The sequence below is a fragment of the Ostrinia nubilalis genome, chromosome Z (assembly GCF_963855985.1).
Source record: "Ostrinia nubilalis chromosome Z, ilOstNubi1.1, whole genome shotgun sequence".
In the NCBI taxonomy this organism is placed as follows: Eukaryota; Metazoa; Arthropoda; class Insecta; order Lepidoptera; family Crambidae; genus Ostrinia; species Ostrinia nubilalis.
Window position 1 is genome coordinate 22,348,055 of NC_087119.1, and position 17,339 is coordinate 22,365,393.

General features: G+C 36.1%; 1 protein-coding gene across 1 annotated transcript in view; it reads right to left on the minus strand.

The window, feature by feature from the left end:
- Positions 1-1,709: 1,709 nt before the first annotated feature.
- Positions 1,710-17,339, minus strand: part of LOC135087195 (uncharacterized) — a 212,684-nt gene continuing 197,054 nt past the window's right edge. The window contains exon 8 of the mRNA XM_063982034.1: positions 1,710-2,667. Coding sequence (XP_063838104.1) covers positions 2,546-2,667 — 122 coding nt within the window. The 3' untranslated portion in view covers positions 1,710-2,545. The remainder of the gene's footprint in view (positions 2,668-17,339) is intronic.

Genomic DNA, 17,339 nt, shown 5'->3' on the forward strand with positions numbered 1-17,339 from the left:
AGATTACGCCCTTAAAGTTTGATCACTACATGCCCGGACACACTGTATAAATACCTACCAATTTTCATTACTCCCGGAAAACATTCCAGGTAAAACTACCAAATGACTGGACTATAAGTAGGTATCTATAAAGTTACAAGAAAATAAATATACATCCATCTATCCATCAACGTTGGGTATTGCTGAGAAAATTGGTGAAAATTATCTTTAATCTTGTTTACTACTACAAAATATAAAAGGAGCTAATCATACGAGTGAAAAGCCAATGGTTTCATATTGCCTTTTGATTAGTGCATTCATCTGAGTGAATTCAATATGATTGCAAAGTTGTTTACTAACTTTAATATGTTTACCGTTCATAAGATTTTGCAGTCGTTTCGTGGTGGATTGAGTTGAGCCTAAAATGCGCGCCGCGATAAGTTTTTATCGCGACCTTTTATCGATTTTTCGCGATAAGTGCATCGATAACATTATCACGGCGCTTATCTTACTCCAGCTGGTTGCGAGTTCGATCTCTGCACATATCATCTGTGATGTGGAAGTCATTGGGGGAGGCCTATGTTCAGCAGTGGACGTCCTGTGGCTGAAATGATGATGATGATGATGACATATCATCTAGATCAGTGGTTCCCAAAGTTGTCTAGGCTACGACTCATCTAATAAAAGTTCCCAAACTCGGGACTGTCGGGACCCACCTATAGGAAATTTCGCCCGCTGCCCAGCGGTTCGATCGGTAGGATGGTGTGTCGTTCTACAGGCTGGGCCCACTCAATGTTCGCTCGCGACCCACCACTGGGTCGCGACCATTAGCTTTGGAATTAGATGGTTTCTAAGTAATCGCTTTTCTTCCCTGTTACCGTCCAAGGTAGTACCTACTATGTACATAATTATTATTATTGAAAAACCTCTAAGATAAGTTTAAACTAAGTGATTGTCTAATATACAAAATAATAAAACCTAGACTCATTACTTCATACTGTCAACATCAATAAAAAAAAAATCATAGCGCTGTCTCGACAAATAATGTGATATAGAAAAAGAAAAAAGAAAACAGCAGCCAGATCCAATTTTACAGCGACTAAGCAATAAGTTGAGCTGCAAAAGCAATAGGCGTAATTGGAATCCAATAACTAAATCAAGTCGCTGAGTTACTTAACCGACGTTTAACATTTCAAGAGTTTTCCTGTCTGGCAGACGAAACAAAAACATAGGTGTCTTTTACAATTATTAATTTAAAAATAAATAAACTTGTCAAAGTTGTCGTAAACTTTACAAAAAAGTTTTAATATGAGCTTAGTTATGTTATTGTATAATTTCCTTCAAAAATCCAAACTGATTAAAATTTAGTAGGCAATTAAATTGATAATTTAATTTAATCAGAAACTATCGCATCGGCTTATTTAATAGATTCTGTATGCAGCTTCACCAAAACCTGACTTTAGCTGGCTAAAATTAATTAAATTACTTTCCACGATAATATGGGTGGCACTGAAATGGCTAAACATAAAATTAAAATGAAAAAGAAATAGACTTTCATTTAAGTTATTTAATGTCACCATACACAACAATACATTACATCTTACATTATAACAACACTCAATATAAAATATAAAAAAAGTATAAAATAACACCCACAAAAGATTAACAACGACAACGTTGTTATAATATTTTTAAGTGTTTTTATCATTTTGTGCTGCACTTCGCGATACAATAGATTTTTATCCAATATCTCCCGTGTCTTATGCTGGAGATGAACTAAACTCTTAGAAACTCTTTCAGTTGTAAAGGACAATGGCAACACCCGGCTCCGTATTTTGCTGTAAGCACACAATGGCATCAGCAGGATTTAACTTAAAAGGAATTGGGAATATTGAGTTTACTGGAGTGGACTAAAGGTTCGGCCAAACCAACGCGATCAGCCTGCGCGATGGCGATGGCGATCAAAGCGTTTAAGTCTTATCGCCATAGTAATCGTGCACGCCGGCTGCACGCATTGGTTTGATTGAACCTTCAAGCCTGAGCTATAGTATCTCAGTATCTCTGTGTGACCCAGTTATTTATTTTGTAAGATCAACTGGCATCATCTATTTCTTGGCTTTGGTCGAATATTGGACGCCACATCAAATGCAAGTTTGGTCAAAGTCAAACTCCTCGCTTGCGCAATGTTAACATCGTACCCGAATATCGCCCAACTTCAGTTCAACTCCAGACGGTGTATTAAAACTTCCATCAAACGTTCTGTTTACACAATACACCCGGTATTGGTTAAGAGTTTATTCGTCATTAGCCTTCGTTCTCTGCTTCACAAGTGGTTTCGATTCGATGCAGAATGCTTTTCTATTCCCTAAATAATCCATTACAAGGACCTGTATAATCCCTTGTTAAAAGTCGCAAATAAAAATGGGATTTTAAGGTTATACTGAATAAATCCTCAGATTACAGCTCATTGACATAATCACACACCTATTTACAAACTGTTTGAAATTATTACTAATGGCAGTTACTACTACGATTATTTTAGGGACTATATTATTATGTGGAAAGATTATAAGAGATTATTTGTGCACGGTTGTTGTACGTAGTTGAGGCAAAACCCGCGGTTGTCTATATCGACGGGCGCCTCCACGCTGTCGGTGTGAAACCACAGCCTGAAAGGCTTCACTGTGCCTGCAAACAAAAGGTTTAATTAGTAGGTTCATTCGAAAGTTGGAATATAAAGTTGGGAAACGCCATCTGTTCTACGAACAATCGCCACGTATTTTTCCCACCACTATAACCCCTTTTGTTTTAAAATCTAACGCTTTTAAGCTCCGGGACTTTCCCGTACCGAGCTTTGAGGCGCGGGCGCGCGCGTCGTTGTTCGTTATTGCCATGTGACAAGCTTTAAGTAGGTACTACGCACGTTTCCGCTTACTAATTGTATTGTTAAAAATTTTATCAGACATGTGGTGGTGAACACTGAAAAACCTTTGTGATTCAATGCATCCGCTGAAAGCATCAAACTAATTTGATTTATATTGTTTAGATCGTAACATAATATGACTCACGAGGAATACGGCTGCTTGTTAATAGAACGTTGATTTTATGATGGTAATATGATAAAACTGATGGTTGGGAGTTGGTGTAATATAAGTACGTCCTGAAACACTATCCTGAAACATTATGAAAGTTTTTTCAACACCATGGCATAAACGTTTGTCTCATAATTTCCTAGAAAGTGTTGTCACCCATGGGAAAGGAGCAGACTTGCGCTGTGTAGTTTGTTCTCAGGCAGTCAGAAAAGGCATCGATTACCTACTTGATTGAATGGTTATTTTCCGTATTTGTATTATCACAATGAAAATAATTAATTAACAGTAAGTGCATTTTCTATAGGTTCTTTTACACCGTTAGAAATATGAACTTTTCGTATAACGCTAACCTTTAAATCAAAAATTAAGCGATTTTTTTCCTCATAAACTATCACATGGTTGAGTTTTTGTAAGTAGTATTTTTTCTTTATTTATAGACGTAAAAATATTAAATACATGAAATCCACTCGGTCCACTCTCGAACAGATTTCAATATGAATGTAATAACGCACCTACCTACGCATTTTATTCGGTCTAGAGCTTGTTACTAGGTATGCAAAATCACTTGAAACCTATGTTACAGTTAAGCTTTTACATTTACAAATACATTAGTTTTTATTTCATTCAAAAATACCCAGTAGTTATGATTTTATAGGCATTCAAAGTTCGCTTAAATATTGAGACCCGCCGACGGTCACGTGACCCCGTGTGACGTACATTCACAGCGTCCGCTCACTAGAAAACGGATATAAACATACTTAAATATTTTTTTTTTTGTAAATACAAACTTATTATACATATTAACACCCAGACCCATCACAGAAATTATAATTAACTTTAAAAAAAAATAAAACCGACTTCAAATGCGTGAACACAAAAAAAACTAAAAATTGCGTATAAAAAAGTTCATCCCCAATTTTCCACCCTTGGGGGTGAAATATTTTCTTCAAATTCGCATGAAACCACCCTTTTGATAATACCTATTCAACAAAAAAATAATCGTTCAAATTGATTTATAATCGGCGGAGATATTGCGTATAAAAAAGTTCATCCCCAATTTTCCACCCTTGGGGGTTGTTTTTTCTATTATTAAATTTAAATGGGACCACCCTTGAGGTATTACCTATACGCCGAAAAAAGATTTGTTCAAATCGGTTCATAATTGGCGGAGTTATCGCGTAACAAACATAGAAAAAAAAAAAAAAAAAAAAAACATACGGGTCGAATTGAGAACCTCCTCCTTTTTTTTGAAGTCGGTTGAAAATTGAACCAAACCCAAACTTGATGCGATTGTGTCGTTTTATTGCGAATTACCTTCCAGCTCCATCATTAGACCCCGATTACTATATAGAATTAAAATACTCATCAATACAAAACGAACGAGCCCAAACTCGATGCATTTAAGTCGTTTTATTATAGAGTTCCTATGGCCACCTTCCAGCTCCATCATCAGATCAGCTCCATGTCATCATAATATTGCATGGTCATCCAAATCACATGTGTTTGCGAAATTTCAGCTTAATCGGTTGCCTGGAAGTGGGTCTTAATTCAGCTTGCAAGATTCCACCCATACAAATATGAGCCAGTCACTGTAATATGACGTCACGCGCATAAAATGGCGGGCCGGCCGCCGCCCGCACTTTTAAAATTCAATATCTTGGAAACTAATTGACGTATCGAAATAATTCTTTCACGTGTATTTTTTATTTTTAACAGAGAATACAGAAAGCTAAAAAACAAAATTAGTGAACATTCTTCATTATGTTCTTTAGAAATTCCATATTTAGATGTTTAACACCAAAACATTTTTACTTTATTGCGTCCAAAATACTACTACTCGTATGACGGTTATTTTCCTAAAGACGTAGATTTCAAATTATTACGAGAATCTGGCTCATTTTACTAACAGCTCCGTGTATAATAATTTACTTACCAGTGTTTTTCAATGTAAGAAAATGTATTTTCTGTTTTGAGAAATAAATGTCTTAGACCGTAATGCTTCAACCACACCAAAGCGTGCAGATCGCTATCGCGGCGCGATCACGGCGCGATCACGGCGCGATCACGGCGCGATCATAGGCAAATGACAGGTCGCGTGAACTGTCATGGTAATGTACGTACATCATAATATATATTTTTTTGTTTTGTCATTCTCTTATTTTATAAGTTAGGGGGGGTCACATTTTACCACTTTGGTAGCGTCTCTCGCGCAAACTGTTCTGTTTAGAAAAAAATGATATTACAAACCTCAATATTATTTTTAAAGAACTATCCATAGATACCCCAAAATACGGGTTTGAGGAAAAAAAAATGTTTGAGTTTCAGTTTTAAGTATAGGGTGGGGAACCTCATTTATTCCTTCTTTTCTAATTTTGTGTAAAAATCTTAATGCGGTTTTCACCATCAATCCCTAATATTTAAGTGACCTCTTTAAAAACAAAATTACTGTTATGTGTCACCATCACTTAATAATTGATGGTCAAAACCTAATCATGAGTAGAGATGTAGGAATTGACTGAATCTGACCGGTCACGATGGTCAAATACCATAAATGTCCGGTCAAATTCAGTCAATTTGACTCAATATTACTGTACTACCACCGAATAATTTATTTATATACGTACCCAATTTATATGCAATTTTAAATGAAGGAACGTTATATTATTATTCTGTGTAATGGCTTCAATGGTACGAATTTGAAGCACACTGGTTTTTTGTATTAAATTATGAGAGAAGAGAGTGACGTCTTACGTCACGTAAGTTGACGTGCGCGGCGATGCGACATTGCCATTCACCTATAATGCACGTGAGCGGGGTGCGGCGCAATAGGCTATTTGACAAATTTTGAAAATCGTTTTAAATGATTCTATGATATACTATAAGCACACTCCATTAATATTTCTGGCAGATTTACTGTATTATTAGTAAAAAACGGTGTAAAAGTTTAAATTATCAAAACCGCGCCAAAAACGATGTTTCTGACTCGTGTGACGTCACACACCAGTAAACAAATTTCTAACCTCTAAAAAGATACGTCAGTGGGAATAACACTGAAGAGAATTTTATTAATTTCCTTCAAATTTAATGGCTAAAATGGTTTATAAATGGTGTGTAGTGCCGCATTGTACAAATACGTCTATAAAGGATCCAAACAAAGTATTTGTTTCTGTACCAACGAATCCCAAGAGACGGAAAATGTGGTTACAATTAGCTAGAAGAGACCCAAATTGCATGTTAACGCATACAAATGTGTTTATGTGTGAAGATCACTTTAATGTAAGTAAATTTCGATGGTGGAAGTATCAATTAATGTAAGGGACATTTTGGCCAAAATGAGTTATATATACCAACGCATTCAGAATTTTCGGCTCTATCGATTGGTATACTTGAAATGTTGATATCTTTAAAAAAATGTCCCTTACCTTACACATTTTTAGTCGTCTGAATACGACTTTTGGGGAAACAATTGATTTAAAGGACGTAAATTTGTTTTAATAATACAATTCAGCCCTTACCCTAAACTTTTGGTTTTAACATTGAACCTTACTTCATTTGAAACTTTTTGATTTATCACAATTAGGCCCTTACGTTAATGGTGATATGTATTTAATGCCTCCCACTTCCACTACATTTATGAACACTAACAACACTTGTTTCTATATTTTTTCTGTTCATTATTACGCAGTTGGCTTTTTGACGGAGGGGCTTCTTCAGAAGCTGTTCAATTCCATCATCCTCGAAGGAAAAACGCCTACGGCATGGCACAGAAATGTGGTGATACTCTTCTTCAAAAAAGGCGACCAAACCTTGTTGAAGAATTATAGACCCATCTCACTACTGAGCCATGTCTACAAGTTGTTTTCGATAGTCATTATAAATCGTCTCGCTCCTATGCTCGACTACTTCCAGCCTCTCGAACAAGCCGGTTTCCAAAAGCTTTAGTACCATAGACCCCATACATATGCTACGGCAGATTATACAAAAGACCGAGGAGTATAATTAGTCACTTTGTCTGGCGTTTGTGACTATGAGAAAGCCTTTTCTTCGATCGAGACCTGGGCAGTACCTACTACATTCTCTCCAACGGTGTCAAATTGACTATATCGATACATCGAAGAGTTGAAAGGATTGTACGAAAACGCCAGTCAAACGTCTCCAGGATTAAGATTTAAAACCTCAATACTCAATACAACCTATCCAGTTGCAGCGAAGGGTAAGATAGGGGGAACTGAAAACTCCGAAACTGTTCACCACCACCTGGAGATCTGCTTCTGGACTGGAGCGGATTCGGCATAAATATCAATAGCGAGTAAATTACCCACCTTCGATTCGCGGACGATATAATAGTCATGGCTGAGACCGTGGAAGAACTAGGCACTATTCTTAATGGCCTTAGTCGAGCCTCTCAACGAACCCCTCGTAAAATGAACATGGACAAGACAAAGTCATGCCAAATGTCCGTGTTGCACACGCTCCTCTAAAGATTGGATACTGTACACTCGGCAGTTGTCGACAAATATTGAAACCTAGTACAAACAAAACAGTCCAGTTAGGTAGGTCTAACTTCGAGGAAGAGGTCAATCGTCGAATCCAAATCGGCTGGCAGCGTTCGGGAAGCTTCGTGATATTCTCACGTCTGAAATATCGCAGTGTCTAAAGCTACAAGTCTTTGATAACTTATGGATCTGAGATGTGGTCGCTTACTGGGCCTCATAAGAAGGCTCAAGGTCAAATGCGATGGAGCTTGCTATGCTCGTAGTTTCCCTTCGTGATTGAACCAGAAATGAGCAGATCCGCAGGAGAACCAAAGTGACTGACATAGTCCGCAGAATCGCTAAAATCAAGTGGCAGTGAGTGGAGCTCGTAGCTTGCAAAGCTGATGGCCGCTGGGGCAGAAAAATTCTTGAGTGGCGACCACGAGCTGGAAGACGTAATGTGCTGCAGACCTCCACTAGGTCGACCGACGATCTGGTGAAGGTTGTAGGAGGTGCCTGGATGCGGGCGGCGCAGGACCGGTTGTTGTGGAAATCCTTGGGGGAAGACCTTTGTCCAGCAGTGGACGTCATTCGGCTAAAACGAACGAACGATGATTAAAAAAAACCCTAACTGCGTAAAAATGATCAGAAAAAGATAGAAACAAGACAACTTGTTCACAAATGCAGACGTACGCATCATCAGTGACTAAATGTTTTGTTGGTGATGTGTATTTGATGCCTCCAACTGTATTTGTGAACACTAAGTTGTCTTGTTTCTATCTCTTCTCTTCGTTTTGTTAATGAAAACTTGAATGCAACCTCTACTTACATCAGGTTTCAATGTTAAAATTGTCAAGTTACAATAATATTACTGTCGTGTTTATTCTTAAATGTACCTTACAACATACATGACATTCCATACTGTGAAATTTCAACATTGTAAGGTACAGTCAAGCTCGTTTCTTTAATGTAAGGGACATGCTATCTTTTAAACTACCCATTTTTCGAAAATTTGGCGTTTATATTATGAAAGAACAGAAAATTCTAAGAAACTTTGCCATAGAAACTATTTAAATCGTAACATCACATAAAAAGATATTGAGGTATAAAGAAAAAAAAAAACGTTTTTTGGCTCTCCTGAAAAGTCGTGTTTTGTCCCTTACAGTACTCCATTACTTGTAACTTGTAAGTCATGCTAACTTCTACAGTTTTGTGTGTTGTCTTGTAAAGGCTTATTAAAGGCTATTGTATTGTGTGTGAAACTTAATTTTGCTAGTCAGTAATACTGTTTGTTTTGCAGATGGAAACTGACACCAAGAACTATAACATGTATAAAATGGGCTTTAGTCAAAAGATACTTTTAGCAGATGAAGCCGTGCCAACTAAATTTGATTGCCAAGAGGATCGCAAAAGACGGCTGTCCGGTGAGGGATCTTCTCGAAAAGAATTCCTTAAAAGGCAAAGAACTGATCTTATTACAGAATGTCTTCAAAATCAGTGTTACTGAAACTGAAAGATTACAAAAAGATGAAGTTATGACACAAATGATTGAACCTGAAGGTATACAGTGTGAGTCACGTTAAAGTGTACATATGAAAATAGATAAAACTAGACCTATTTTTATCGATAAAAAAGAGGTCAAATTTTTTTTGAGATTTTTTATTTATTTTTTATAGATTTTTTTTTTCTTCCAACTACTTATTGTAAAGAAAACGTAATAACTTTTAAACTAAGCGGTATATCCTGATAAAATAAAAACAGTAATAATGCTAAATAACAGGCAATACTGAAAAAATACATAAAATACCCAGAAAATGCCAACAAATAATAAAAAATGAGACTTTTTGAAAGAAATCTGCTTAAAAATTCGTATTTTTTTGGTTATTTGATAAATTTCTTAAAAAAATGCCCCTATAACAGGTGGTTTTTATTACTTTGTATTATTCTCTATCGTATTATCTTTGTAAAACCAAAAATCGCATGTCTCTATCCCTATCACAACATTTGCTATGATCGTTTGAACAAAGGCCTGCCACAACATTATTCTCCGCTACAGGTAGAAAAAATTTTAATTTTAACTAAAATGCTTATTTTACTTCGAAATCTTTTGTTTTTATTTGAAATCTAACTTGTCTTTATCAAAATTACAAATCTAGAGCCATTTTCAGTTTCGTTGTTAACGAAGCGTTGAATGGCGCGCCCGGAGAGGCTTAGTTCAAACAATCATTGCAAACGTTGTGATAGGGATAGAGACATGCGATTTTTAGTTTTACGAAGGTATTACGATAGAGAATAATACAAAGTAATAAAAACCACCGGTTATAGGGGCATTTTTTGGAGAAATTTATCAAATAACCAAAAAATCACGAATTTTTAAGCAGATTTTTTTCAAAAAGTATCATTTTTTATTATTTGTTGGCCTTTTTTGTGTATTTTATGTATTTTTTTAGTATCGCCTGTTATTTAACATTATTACTGCTTTTATTTTATTAGGATATACAGCTTAGTTTAAAAGTTATTACGTTTTCTTTACAATAAGTAATTGGAAGAAAAAAAATTCGATAAAAAATTTAAAAAAAATCTCAAAAAAATTTTGACCTCTTTTTTGTCGATAAAAATAGGTCTAATTTCATCTATTTTCATATGTACACTTTAACGTGACTCACACTGTATATTTGTCACAGCTATCATATTAGTACTTAAATGTTTATGTTATTCATATTTAAATTAAATAAATAATTTTTGATGTTGTCTTTTCAGAATTACCAAGAACTCAAGACAAAGAAAGTATGACCAATCCTATTATAACTCTAGAAAAATCTGTTCAAGTATCAACTAAAGTGATAAGGCATTATAGGAGCAAAGCTGTTCAAACAATATGTCAGAATAAAAGTATTTCCACCTCCCCATTTAAAGTTTCTACAACATCTCGTTTCACCTCGCCTTTTAAGCCTGAATCATGCCGTCTTCAAGTATCACAATCAGGAGCTGTTAAAGTATTTAAAAGAAATATTGGTCTTGAAGATGAAAAATCTGATAGTGATATTTCTTTGTTTGAAAGTGGTCATTCATCTCCTTTTATACCTACATCATCATCAAAGGTTACTGATTCCGATAGTAATGTGACTGATACCAATGAAAATATTGAACAATTAACAATGCCTTAAAAATACTATGCGTTTGATTGAAAAGAAACCTTTGATGTATGTTGGTATAATCAAAGAATGTTATTTCCTAATTCAGTTAATACATAAGCACAAAAATATAAAAGTGGAAAACATATTGCTATGCTTGAAAAAAATTAGATTAAACAGTACATTTTCCGAACTAGAGGATAATTTTGGAATATCATTATCTTATGCCAGTAAACTATTTGTAGGAAACATACCAATAATAAGTAGTGTTTTAAGACCATTCATTGTAAACTTGGATAAAAAAATTATTAAAAGTAATCTTCCTATTGCATTTAGACACAACTATCATAATGTCAGTTGTATTATTGATTGTCTAGAAATTGATATACAAAAACCATCTAAGGCTCTTCATCAAGCACTGACATGGTCAGAATAGTAAATAAATAAATTTATTTCTAGCTTTAAGTTGACTACAGATACAATGTATCTCTCTACAAAATTTAAGAATAAATTAGCCTCATTGTTTGCATACAATAATAAATGTAATTATATTCATAAAACTGATCATAGTCAGGGTACTAATAATTTGATATCTCAGTATGTAAATAGTAACAATATTATGACTGTACCTACTACTAGTTGTTTAAACTGAGGCACTCGACAAAGGCCAAGCCCGGAACATTCAAGATTGTTCATCAAAATATTCAAGGCTTGGCCAGCAAAGTCTTAGAAATAGAGCTATTCTTAAAAAGTTTTGATATTAATGTAATGTGTATTACCGAACACTGGCTAAAGAAATATGAAAGCTCTTTTCATATAGATAATTATCAGCTAAGTAGCGCGTTTTTCAGGAAGTCTGCCATTCACGGAGGCTCCTTAATATTTGTGAATAATAATATTAAATATAAAGAACGCAAAGATGTAGTAGGGCTATCAGTTGAGCGTGTTGTCGAAATTTCATGTGTCGAGCTTGAGAGTTACATCATTGTATGTGTGTATAGACCCCCTTCTGGGGACTTTGGTATTTTTGAAGCGGCTATTGAGGATGCTCTTAATAAAACTTGTAACAGCAACAAAAAGGTCTTAGTTTGTGGAGATTTTAACGTCAATTTACTAGATAGCTCATCATCATATTCTGTAAGACTACTTTCCCTTTTTCAGTCATTTAACTTGTTTAGTCAATTTAAGGAACCAACTAGAATTACGGAAACCACAGCTACTTGTCTAGATAATATTTTCTCTAGCTGTGTCCCTGACAATAAAGCTGTCATACACAATCTTACGTCAGATCACTGTGGTATTAAAGTAGAATTTATTTGTAATAATTTGAATAATAAAAGTAAAAAAAATGCCGTATGTAGACCTGTAACCATTAGTCGTCTAGAACGTTTTAAAAATAATCTTGAAAATAAATTGCATTTAGTCCCGTATGTGCAGGGAGACCCAGATGCTCTTTACAATAACCTTTTCGAATGTATTAAAACCGAACATGACAAAGTTTTTACGGTAAAGCCATTAAAACCAAATACCAAATCAAAGTTTAGTGACTGGGCTACCAAGGGAATATACAAAAGTCGAAATACGTTATATGAACTTTATGGCATGAAAAAGTATAATAATAGTATATCTTTTCTTGAGCATGTAAAAAAGTATTCAAAATTTTTTAAGAAAGTTTGCTTCATGGCTAAGTCTTTTTATATTCGGGACAAGATAGGGAACGCCAGTAATAAAATAAAAGAAACTTGGAATGTTATCAACCGAGAGACTGGTAAACTAAAACCAAAAGATAATGACTTTTCTCTCAAAGTTCACGATAATTTGATTTCTGCAGATAAAGATGTAGCGGAAGCTTTTGACAATTTTTTTGGTAATATAGCTTCAGCAACAACTGCCAACTTAAAGTCATCTCCCTCCGAGGCCGAAGAAATATTGAAAACCCACGTGACACCCTGTGACTCGCACTTCTCTTTTAAACATATTACTCCATTAGATATCACTAAAACTTTTAATCTTTTAAACGTAAAGAGTACAACTGATATCTGGGGCATCTCTGTCAAGATAGTCAAACACATTATTGATATAATTTCCCCACAGTTAGCGATAATATTCAATAATTGCATAGAGAAGGGAATCTTCCCCGACCTCATGAAACATAGTAGACTAATGCCATTATTTAAGTCTGGTAGCAAAACCGACCCTGGCAATTATAGACCCATTTCTATCTTGCCCGCTCTGAGCAAGATTTTTGAAAAAATCATACAGGAGCAACTTATGATTCACTTTGGCTCTAATAAACTATTTCATAGTGAACAATATGGTTTCACCAAGGGTCGTTCCACCACCGATGCTGGGGTTGCACTACTTAAACATATCTTCGAGGCTTGGGAGAATTCTCAAAATGCACTAGGGGTCTTCTGTGATCTCTCAAAAGCTTTTGACTGCGTAGAACATCAAACGCTAATTCGCAAACTGCACTATTATGGGGTAAAGGACTCGGCTTTGGATTTAATACAATCCTATTTAAACTTTAGAGTTCAAAAAGTTGACATAAATGGTGTTTTGTCTACTGGGTCACCTGTGAAAATGGGAGTTCCGCAGGGGTCCATTCTGGGTCCATTCTTGTTTCTTATATACATTAATGATCTACCATATTTTGTTAAGGACTCTTGCGAAATCGTGTTATTTGCTGATGACACATCTTTGATTTTTAATATCGACAGAAGTAAAAATAACTTTGACGATGTAAATAATGCACTAACAAGAGTTTTAAGTTGGTTCACTACAAATAATTTACAACTCAATGCAAAGAAAACAAAATGTATAAAATTCTCTTTGCCTAACGTAAAAACAGTTAGTACAATAGAACTTAATAATAATGCAATCGATCTGGTAGACTCTACTGTATTTCTGGGAATTACCCTGGATTCAAAACTCCAGTGGGGCCCCCATATAGAAACTCTGGCGGGAAAGCTCAGCTCAGCGGCTTTTGCAATAAAAAGGATACGGTCATTAACCGATGTTTCAACAGCTCGCTTAGTCTACTTTAGCTACTTTCATAGCCTAATGTCATATGGAATCATGCTATGGGGCAAAGCTGCAGATTTTGAAACAATATTTATTTTGCAAAAACGTGCGATAAGATACTTGTATAAAATGAAAGCAAGAGCATCCCTTAGAGAATTGTTTAAAGAAATTGGCATTCTCACGGCCGCTTCACAATACATCTTAAACTGTATTCTATTTATTCAAAAAAATATTACTGAATTCAAAAAGAAAAGTGATATTCACCAAATTAACACTAGAAATAAAAATAAATTGGCTATACCCGCTTTTGGACTTAATAAAGTGTTTGCCTCTTTTATGGGACAAGGTATCCATTTTTATAACAAAGTCCCTGATAAATATAAAGAGCTACCGTATAATAAATTTAAAGATCACATGCTTAAAAAAGCCTATTATACAACTCGAGATTTTCTTAATGATAAGTCATCCTGGGAGTAGGATTATGGTCCTCTCATGCTCGCACTAAAAAGAATTAAAATGAAAAGTAATGTATAAACTCATAATAATTTCTCAAATGTTATAGTGTCATGCTTCTCAATCTGGACTGTTACTTAGCTTTATTATTAGTTTTTTATTTTAAAGAGATAACTTGGAATTGTCATTCTCACTAAAATGTCTCTGGGGTGGTGGCGTGGCGTAGTGAGGCGGGTCGTTACATTCCCTCTAATATGGTCGAGTGAAGCGATGGCTGGTTCACTCGTCATGTCTGTGAACAGGCGCTGCTTTCGGGGACTGGTCAATCCAAGTTATTCAAATTTATGTATGCGAGTCATTTCTACTAGTATCTTAATATGTAAGTCTAGATATTAGCACGTCACTACCTTGTTTAATATACCACGCAATCTTGTATACCCATTCTTATAAGATACACCATACAAGAATGCATAGTAAATTCAGTGAACTGCTCCTGAATCGAATGTACCTACTACTACTATTTCTATTTATTTATATTAACCGGCAGACAGTGGTGACTGAGTTTGTTGCGGCGCTTCTTCTCAGCACTTGCCAAATGTTGGTCTCGAAGCGCTGGTAGGGTAAAAAGATTATGAGACATGTAGAGGCTCCTTAAGAGCAAAATGACGATTTGTAAGAACTATTTATTAGTCCAAACAAATAAAGAAATTTTGACTTTGACTTTGACTAGAATACAAAAAGGGGAATACTGTGAAGTATTTAATATCCTGCACTCCTAATGGATTGGTTAATTATGTTTCTCAAGGGTTTGGGGGTAGAGCAAGTGATGTTACGATAGTAGAAAACTGTAAGTTTCTAAATGGATTACAACCAGGAACCTGCATCTTAGCTGACAGAGGTTTCAAGCATCTTGAACAAATGCTTCATGAGAAGGGTATGAAACTATTAAGGCCACCAAGTGTAAGTGCTGGCACAAAGTTATCGAAATCTGAAGTTCGACAAACTAAAATAATAGCTAGCTTGCGAATACATATCGAAAGGGTAATAAGACGAGTAAGGGAATCCCATATGCTAAAACAACATTCAGTGATTAATACCAACATACTTCGTGTGCTTGATCATGTTATTATTATTGCATGTGCTCTAATTAATTTGCAGGATTCTCTTATTAAATAGTTAAATAATAAAAAATTAAATACAGAACTGTTTTTTATTTCATTACTCATACACTGGTGTTAACATACAAAATGGGATAGACATTGTTTTTCCAAAATGTAACTAATTTTGGTAATAAAGTGCTAATACAAGCACTGTCATAAGGCACTACAATAATGTCAACATTTTTTGTTGCTTCGAACTCGCTGTCAGCAACACAAAAAAAGCACTTCTTATAACCAGTTGCATACATTTGCAGTTGCACCTGAGCCATGAATTTTTTTGTAATATTGCCATTTTTTAAATAACTTTCTTTGGTTTTGGCCTTGGTAGGGCATTTTATTTCTATAATGGCATTGTTAGCGACGCGTTCATAATATTATTTTTAAGTGTTAATTTGTATTGTTTCTCAGTGTATTCATTGCTTAAATCCATATCGCAAATGTATGTAAAACTGCGGTAGTTATAAGTTTGTTTTTATTAAATATTGGAGGGTATTTTGTGGCCCTATTTCTGCCTGTCATAAGCGACAGTTGAGAATGAACCGTCAGTTCAAACCGATCCACGAGCGGCAACGCACGCCGCCACAGTTGTAAACCTTGGAATAAACGCGATTTCATACAAACCTTCGTTTTTCTCCGATTCGCACCTACGATCGCCAACAAAACTTCGAGCCGGATCATCAGCGGATTAAATGATCCACACACCGGTAAAAATGGTGCGAACGCGGAGTACTACGCGACTTGAACGGGAACAAAATGGCGGCAGTCATAAATGTGTTCCGGACAATCCTCCTCAGCATGATAGAACTGAACTTTGTGCTGCATATGGTGTTGGAAAAAGCGCATCGATCGACGTACTAACGGTAAAAAATAACGTCATCGAGCCTGCGAACAGTGTCAAATCGGAACCACCGCCACCCGCTCCCACAAGTTTGAAATCTGGCAAGTCATCCGTCACCTCCATACAAACAAGAAAAAAACGGTTGGAGATGCAAGCTGCGTTACAAAAGGCTAAAATTCGCATGGAATTGATAGACAAACAGCTCGAGGTGGATATCGCAGAACTCGAAGATGAAGAATACAACTTAGACACGGAAAAACCTGATGACTTCATCGTTGAGAAATGGTTAGAATCGAGCTACAAATCGCAAGAAAAAGATAGCATCGAACATCCGAGAGCACCATCACCTGTGCCTCCCGCTCCTGCCAGCAAACAAACGGCCGCCGGGCCGCTCCCGGCCGCAAGCAGCCGGCCGACCGCAGAGTGCGCTGCGCCGGCGCCGCCGCCGCAAGCTCGAGAAGGGAGCACTGATGCAACACTGCAAATGCTAACTGGTACTATAAAAGATCTGGCAGCCGCTGTGTGTGCTAAGGAAAATCACGCCAACCTGCTCAGCCGCTTGAGTACACCACAAAATCTGCCTGAGTTCAACGGTGATCCCATCGAGTGGCTACAATTCAAACAAGCATACGACGAGTCGACTGAAGTTTGCGGTTTCAGTGCAAAAGAGAACCTATGGCGGTTGCGTAAGTGTCTCAGAGGTGCTGCTAAAGATACCGTGTCAGCTATGCTCATTAGTGCGACGTCACCTGATGTAATTATATCTACACTACAACTACGTTTTGGAAACCCAGATGTCATCATAAACCGCATACTTTATGACATCAAACGATTGCCACCAGTGCCACACGACTACCAGAAAGATATCGTCATGTTTTCATGCAAAATACGAAACTTCATCGAAGCAGTACGTGCGCTGAACACTGAAGAATACCTACAAGGAATGAGCATCGTTTCGATCATCCTATCGAAGCTGCCAACTGTGTTGCTGTCTAAGTGGATAGACTACAGTTATCCAATAATTACTGAAAATAAGGAATCTCGATTGAGTATTTTATCTGAATTCCTGCATAATGAAGCCGTAAAAGTGTCAGCTACGTCATCATCGAATGTGTATTACAGCAACATACGCACTGATAAGAATTATCACAACTACGATAATCATAAACGCATCGAAAATAAAC